The sequence below is a fragment of the Mandrillus leucophaeus genome, unplaced genomic scaffold (genome assembly GCF_000951045.1).
Source record: "Mandrillus leucophaeus isolate KB7577 unplaced genomic scaffold, Mleu.le_1.0 Scaffold59, whole genome shotgun sequence".
NCBI lineage: Eukaryota > Metazoa > Chordata > Mammalia > Primates > Cercopithecidae > Mandrillus > Mandrillus leucophaeus.
Window position 1 is genome coordinate 3987856 of NW_012106363.1, and position 8372 is coordinate 3996227.

General features: G+C 41.4%; 1 protein-coding gene across 5 annotated transcripts in view; it reads right to left on the reverse strand.

Moving 5' to 3' along the window:
• Positions 1 to 8372, reverse strand: part of KAT7 (K(lysine) acetyltransferase 7) — a 40433-nt gene that overhangs the window by 24575 nt on the left and 7486 nt on the right. For 2 of the 5 annotated variants that reach the window (XM_011999284.1, XM_011999283.1), the window contains exons 3-4: positions 6996 to 7172; positions 5346 to 5585 (exon numbers count right to left, since the gene is read on the reverse strand). The exons of 2 other annotated variants lie outside the window; for them this stretch is intronic. In XM_011999284.1, coding sequence (XP_011854674.1) covers positions 5346 to 5585; positions 6996 to 7172 — 417 coding nt within the window. The remainder of the gene's footprint in view (positions 1 to 5345; positions 5586 to 6995; positions 7173 to 8372) is intronic. One more of the 5 variants, XM_011999285.1, reaches the window with a different exon arrangement.

An 8372-nucleotide genomic window follows, 5' to 3' on the forward strand; every position in this document is an offset into this window, starting at 1 on the left:
TTGCTTAAAGATTTAGGATTCTTCTATAATCATATTTTTTTACTTTTTAAAAAATTTTTATGTCACCTAGGCTGGAATGCAGTGGTGCAACCATGGCTCAAAGCAACCTTGAACTCCTAGGCTCAAGTGATCCTCCCACTTCAGCCTCCCAAGTAGCCAGGACTACAGGCTCACATCACGCTAGGCCTATTTTAAAATTTTTTGTAGAAACGGGTCTCACTGTGTTGCCCAGGCTGGTCCTGAACTCCTGGACTCAAACAATCTTCCTGCCTCCACCTCCCAAAGTGCTAGGATTACAGGCATGAGCCACCACGCCCGAAACAGGCAGTAATACAAGGTCTTCTGAAGACGGAAAAACATAAGGAATAACAATACACGAAAGCTTGTTTTATTTAAATGGGTTTCTCTTCATTCATCTATTTTTCATGTGGTTTTTTTGAAAACACACAGGGAATTGAACATTATTTCCTTTTTATATATTTCTCTTCAACCAAAAGGTTTATAAAACACCTAAGACTGAAAGGGCTCAGAGGACAATTCTAATGGGATAAAAAGTTAGCTAAGCTGAATAGCGAGTCTACAAAAATCTTCATCTTTCATTACAAATATATATATATTTAATTTGGGGTAAAGAAGACAGTGGGAGTTTAAAGCTTACACAACATAATTTATAAAATAAACTTTAAAAGGAAAAAACAGTCCAAGTACTGGGAATTGGGTGATTTTAGAACATTCAGGCCACCATTTCTCTGGCACTGTATTATTAAAAATGCAATTTTAGGGCCAGGCACGGTGGCTCACGCCTGTAATCCCAACACTCTGGGAGGCCGAGGCAGGTAGATCACCTGAGGTCAGCCTGGCCAACATGGTGAAACTTCGTTTCTACTTAAAAATATATAAAAATTAGACCGGCATGGTGATGCATGCCTGTAACCCCAGCTACTTGGGAGGCTGAGGCAGGAGAATCACTTGAACCCAGGAGGCAGAGGCTGAGTGAGCCAAGATTGCGCCGTTGCACTCCAGCCTAGGCAACAGAGCAAGACTCCGTCTCAAAAAAGAAAAAAAAAAATGCAATTTTAGAGATCCGCAAAATTATCTCGGACAGAAAAACCATCCTCACTGATCAAATACCATATATACAACATAGTGTTAGCTGGGCACAGTGGCTCACACCTATAATCCCAGCATTTTGGGAGGCCAACGCAGGAGGACTACGTGAATCCAAAAGCTCAAAGCCAGCCTGGGCAACATAGTGAGACTCCACCTCTACAAAAATAAAAATAATTAGCCAGGCATGGTGGTCCATGCCTGTAGTCCTGGCTGCTCAGAAGGCTGAGGTGGCAGGATGACTTAAGCCCAGGAATTCAAGGCTGCAGTGAGCCATGGTCACGCCACCACTCTCCAGCCTAGGTGATAGAGAGACCGTCTCAAAAAATATATATATGTATATAAAGGAGTGTCATTACAATTGCAAGACTTGCTTTTCAGATACTATGTATCCATACTTCTTTTATTTTTTTTTTTGAGATGGAGTTTCACTCTTGTTGCCCAGGCTGGAGTGAAGTCGGGCGCTCTCGGCTCACTGCAACTTCCACCTCTCAGGTTCAAGCGATTCTCCTGCCTCAGCCTCCTGAGTAGCTGCGATTACAAGCGCCGCCACCACGCCCGGCTAATTTTGTATTTTTAATAGAGACGGGGTTTCACCATGTTGACCAGACTGGTCTCGAATTCCCGACCTCAGGTGATCCACCCATCTTGGCCTCCCAAAGTGCTGGGATTACAGGCGTGAGCCACCGTGCCTGGGCATATCCACACTTCTTAGTAACTTATTCAGGTCATGTTTTCTTTTACATGTTAATGAAAACCAATCTACCATGTACGTTAAAAAAGGAACAGCTTATCTATTGACCTAAAAATTCCACTGCTATGAATTTATCCTACAGATTTGCTAGAAAGACACCAAAATATGTACATACAAGGCTACCCATTACAGTACTGTTCAAAAAGCTAAAAATGAGAAACAATCTAAATGTCAATGAGACAATTTAAATATTTATGAACTATCAACACAATGAAATTCTCCGCATCTTTTAAAAAGACAGACCTCTAAATACTAATAACGTAAAATATCCAAGATGTACAACCAACGAATGTATCCTATTTTCCCTTTTATGAATAATCACAAAAAGGAAATACATGTACATATATGTGTGCTTATATATGTAGAAAAACTTCTTGGAAGCATTCATAGAAAACTGCAAACAGAAGTTTTGTATCTGTGGCACGGTTCTGGGGGTATGAGTGAAGGGAAATTTTTACTTAATGCACTTCAAACTTTCTTACAGAGCTTTAATTTTTCACAAGTACATAAAATTCTTAAGGAATAGACTAGGGTCAAGAATATTTTGGGGCCTGGTGCAGTGGCTCACACCTGTAATCCCAACACTTTGGGAGGCTGAAGTGGGAGGATCACTTGAGCCCAGGAGTTCAGGACCAGCCTGGGCAACATGGTGAAACTCTGTCTCTATAAAAAATACAAAAATTAGTTGGGCATGGTGGCATGTGCCTGTAGTCCCAGTTACTTGGGAGACAATTCAATGAAGCCTGGGAGGCGGAGGCTGAGCTGAGATCGCACCACTGCACTCCAGCCTAGGTGACAGAGTAAGACTCTGCCTCAAAAAAAAGGATACTTTGGAAGCTCAGGTTCATATTTTTCAAAGTTCCACTACATGAAAACCAAAGTCAAAGTAAACTTTTTCACTTGAGACCAAGAGTTTGAGACCAGCCTAGGCAACACGGCAAAACCCCGTCTCTACTAAAAAATACAAAAAATTAGCCAGGCATGGTGGCACATGCCTGTAAACCCCAGCTACTCAGGCAGCTGAGGCACGAGAATCGCTTGAGCCCAGGAGGCGGAGGTTGCAGTGAGTGATCACGCCACTGCACTCCAGCCTGGGTTATAGAAAGAGACTCTGTCTCCAAAATAAACAAACAAATAAATAAATACAAATAAACTTTCCTCTAATGCAACATCTTTTTTATTTACCCTATGGTCTACCCCATTAAGAGGTTAACTCCTGGGCATAAATAACACAATCAGGCCCCATTCTCGCCTACCTCCTCCTCTCCATTCTGGTCACTCTGCCCCAAGTATATTGGCCTCTAAGTGTTCCTCAAACTGGTTAATTATTCTCTTGCCCAGAGCACTTGCTGTTCTCCCTACCCATAATGCTTATTGTAAAATATTCAAACAGCAAGTCTCTGCTCAAATGTGACCATATCAGAGTAGCTTTTCCTAACCAACTACATATATACATGTCACATATACATATACATATGTATGCATACATGTATGTACGCACACAATATCCTACCCTCAGTACTCCCAGTTTTATTTTCCTTCACAGTATTTACCTCCAGTTGATACATTATACATCTATCTATTTGCCTTCCTCAGCTAGACTATAAGCTCCATGAGAGCAGAGACTTTGACTTGTTCATAGCTACATCCTCATAACTTAAAACAGTGTCTGACATATGACCAATATTCAGTAAATATTTACTGCATGAATGACCAAATATAGTACATAAAAGTAACAATTTAGCAACGAATGGTTAGTAACAAGCAGAAGCAAAAGAAAATTCCTTTTCTTGCTGCATGGCAAGTAGATCCCCTTCAACTCTTAAAGCACATTAGCCATCATCTCTTATACTAGTATAATATGTTGTCTTTCTTAGTTTTTCATTATTTATTCCAAGGAAATCAATGCAGGCCTGAAACAATTATCCTCTTTGAGTGACAACTGGTATGGAGTTCAAGAGAACTTTGCTGTATTTATTCATTTTGATGGTTTGAAATTATCTGAGAAACTGCTATAAGACCAGGAAATGATCCAAATTAATTAAACACTACAGAAAACCACTGGGCATGGTGGCTCACGCTTGTAGACCCAGCTACTCAGCATGAGTGGGGAGGATTGCTTGAGCCCAGGAGTTGGAAGACCAACCTGAACAACACAGAAAAAACCTCATCCCTAAAAAATAAGACCAAAAAAAAAAAAAAAAAAAAAAGCCAAGACACATGTCTGTAGTCCCAGCTACTTGGGAGGCTGAGATGGGAAGATTACTTAAGCCTAGGAGTTGAGGCTGCAGTGAGCTATGGTTATGCCACTGCGCTCCTGCCTGGGGAACGAAGCGAAACCCCTGTCTCTCTATAAAAATGAATAAAAGGCCGGGCGTGGTGGCTCATGCTGTAATCCCAGCACTTTGGGAGGCAGAGGCATGCAGATCATGAGGTCAGGAGTTTGAGACCAGCCTGACCAACATGGCGAAACTGTCTCTACTAAAAATACAAAAATCAGGCCTGGTGGTGGGCGCCTGTAATCCCAACTACTTGGGAGGCTAAGGCAGAAGAATCGCTTGAACCCGGGACGTGGAGGTTGCAGTGAGCCAAGATGGCGCTACTGCACTTTAGCCTGGGCGACAGAGCGAGACTCCGTCTCAAAAACAAACAAACAAACAACAACAAAAAAACCACTACAGAAAGTGTATTGTTGGCCTGCTAAGCAGTAACTTACTCTGTTCTACCGTTTTTCAAACTTGATAGCCACATGCAAAGTGTGAATTTGAGAAGTAGACACAGTAGTGAAAGACCCCTTTTCTCCCAATCAGCTTCTTCCAACCCTAGACAAAAGCTTAAGCCCAATATACGCACCTCAGCTCACTGAAGGTGCACAAATAAGGTTCAAACCACTCCAAGAATCTCTAAAGTAATTCACTAAGGGGTAAAACTCATAAGAAAATAAGATATTTATCACAGAAGAAATATTTTATCTTCTTTATACTTACTAAGCACACAAAGCACAAGACCTAAAGCTACTAAAGTTACAGAAGGCTAGGGTCTCACGTGTACCCTTAATTTCACAGCCTCCTGACAGGAAATGTTTTCCTCATTTCCTTAACAGCTATGGCTGCGCAACCACTATTCTGTACTAGCTTACCCTTAACTAGTCCTCACTGAGTATGAGCTATGTGCCATGCAATAAGATATTTGGAGATAGTCTTTTTTGTTTTTGCTGGGTAAAGGAGTGAATTTTTCACTGGGAAAAGCTCTTGATAAACTAAATTGTTCATCATAGTTAATTTCCTTACAACCAGGTCTATTATTATGGACCATCAGTCAAGAAGAGAAAGGCTTTTATTCAAGTGAGCAACTCATTATCACTCAGCACATGACCACGAAGAGCCTAAGAAGCTAAACCCCCACAGAACACAAAACATTTCTGGATGATCCTGGGAGAGAGAACCACAGAACAAAGGATGTCATGAAGCTGGGGCACACTGACCTAGAGAGTTACAGCCTGGTGTAGGACACTTCATATTGAAGTTGTAGCTTTCATGGAAGCGACGGCGCTTGGGGCGATGAGAGAGATCACTGCCTGAGTCCTTCAGGGACATGTCCTTGGCAATGCTCTCATCGTGAGACACATTGGGGCTGGAGATGTCTATGTCTGACTCAGAAGAAGGTGCGTTTCCAGTTGGAGTTCGAGGTGGTGACTCATCATGATCAGCTGTATTTTTAGTTTCTAAAGCAAAAACAATTGGTAGAAGTCATGAATGAGGTTCATTTATTTAGAGGTTTACTATTCAGATGAGTTTATGGGCTTCCCAGATTCTTTTTCTATGATTTCACCAGTAACTTTCAGCTACCTGTCTGCTAGACAGCTAAGTGGAAAATGAAGAGGCACTTCTACAACATTCCTTTTGTGCAACTTTAAATTCTAATTAAAATTAAATTTGTACTTTACCTATTACACCTATCTGTATTTCTCCTGAGTTGCTAATCATGGATAATCAAAACTGGATGGAAATAAATTTTAAAAATATTACAGCCAGGCGCAGTGGTTCACGTCTGTAATCCCAGCACTATGGGACACCGAGGTGGGCGGATCACAAGGTCAGGAGATCGAGACCATCCTGGCTAACACGGTGAAACCCCATCTCTACTAAAAATACAGAAAAAAAAATTAGCCAGGCATGGCGGCGGGCACCGGTAGTGCCAGCTAATTGGGAGGCTGAGGCAGGAGGAAGGCGTGAACCCAGGAGGCAGAGCTTGCAGTGAGCCAAGATTGCGCCACTGCACTCCAGCCTAGGCGACAGAGCGAGACTCCTTCCCCGCCCCCCCCCAAAAAAAAACACACACAAAAACAATTACTATCCCATTTCCCTTCCAGGAGAGACACAGGACAGAAGATAAGTGACAGTGATTGTCTTTCTTGATGACACTGGACAGGCTTGGTGTAAGATGTGAATGGACTTAGACTCTTGAGTGAGCCTGTTGGTAGTCTAACAATTCAATCTTGAAATTCCAGACTGTAAATCAGGAATTGCAAACCAAATGGCTACAGGGGCACAGCAAGGCCAAATAGACAGCTCACTGTCCATCCAAAGGGGACAGCTACTATTCAACTCCAGCCAATTATTACTATGGGTGATTGGCCACCTAGTGTTCCCAGATCTTTTCATTGTTTAAAATAAATGATTAATCCAGGTTTTTATATGAAATCACTGTGTTTTCAAATACTAGAAACAAATTTAAAAAATTTTAAACACTGTGCAAGCAAACCAACCAACCATGCGGACAGGCTAGAAGTAATTCACCAGTCGGTAACCTCTGCATGAAGAAATTTGGAGATAAATGGGCTCAGAAGTATGGCTATAAGAAAAGTCTGCTTCAAGCCCTTTTCATCTGTGGTTAAGAAGGCCCCAGTCTCTTTTTCCTATTACAGGTCCATTTTAATATACTCCAGTTACTCTGGACCTTGAGAATATTCTGATATCAAACTGTCCTCAGCAAGATATAAGAAAGGAAACAAGCAAACAGCATTCATCTAGCTGAAGTATTAGGCATCTACCTGCAGTGCCCCAAGCCCTCCTTAAAAAGAAATTCACCCAGATGCTCTGTGATAGGTCTAAGTCATACCATACCCACTCACCTCTATCTGAAAAATCAACCACTTGCTCAGTTTCTGAGCCAGATGAACGAGTCTGCCGAAGGGGGTATTTTTTCGGTGTCACTGGGGTAGGCTGCTGCTGACTACGGGTCACTCTTCTGGTAGAGTAAGCAGGCTCCTCAGTGCCAAAAGACTGCAAATTTCGAACAGGACTGGAATCTGATCCCGATTTTAAAAGAAAATAAAGAAAAAAGATGGAAATCTGTTTTACTTCCTATCCATATAATTTATTAGAATGTAGCTCCTCCTCCTCCTCTTCATGTTTCAAAAAATCCAACAAATCCTTAAAATGTCTATTTAATTAAATAAAATATAAGCAAAAGAGCCTAGCTCAGGTATAGAGATGTAATGTAGTACAGCATTAATAGTTTAGGTTCTGGAATTATGACTGAATGTGATTCATACCAACTAGCTATGGCATCTTGGGCAAGTTATTTTCTCCAAGCCTGTTTCCTGACCTATTAAAGAGGAAAATACTAGTAGCACATTCCTCATAACATTGTAGTGAGGAATAGGTGAGATAATGCACGTGAAGCACTTAACATCATCCGTGGTACACAGTGCTTTGTAAATATTAGCTGCATCCTCTCATTCTTCCCTTTTTCTAACCCACCATAGAACAGATATTCTATTAACAAAGACATAACAACAAACAAAATTATTTCCTTTTTTTTTTTTTTTTTTTTTGAGACCGAGTCTGGCTCTGTGGCCCAGGCTGGAGTGCAGTGGCGCGATCTCAGCTCACTGCAAGCTCCAGCTCCCAGGTTCACGCCATTCTCCTGCCGCCTGCCACCACGCCTGGCTAATTTTTTGTATTTTTAGTAGAGATGGGGTTTCACCTTGTTAGCCAGGATGGTCTCGATCTCCTGACCTCATGATCCGCCCGTCTCGGCCTCCCAAAGTGCTGGGATTACAGGCTTGAGCCACCACGCCCGGCCTTGATTTCCTTTCTTAAGGGGCCAATTTTTTTCTTTCTTATTACTCTCTCTAGCACAATCATAATAGATTCATAAAGGTAAAATAGGAATGCAGCATTTTAAGTTTTTTGGATAGAAAAACCTATTCTGAGGCACTCAGCGCCCCCCTTTTATATCTCCAACCTGATGACAAAGGAAATGAAAGAAATTCAAAGTTGAAAGTAAAGCATTTTTTAAAATATATATAGATATGTTTTAGTTTTTTTTTTTTTTTTTTTCTTCTAAAGTCTTGCTCTCCAACCCAGGCTGGAGTGCAGTGGCCGGATCTCAGCTCACTGCAAGCTCCGCCTTTTATATCTCCAACCTGATGACAAAGGAAATGAAAGAAATTCAAAGTTGAAAGTAAAGCATTTTTTAAAATATATATAGATATGTTTTAGTT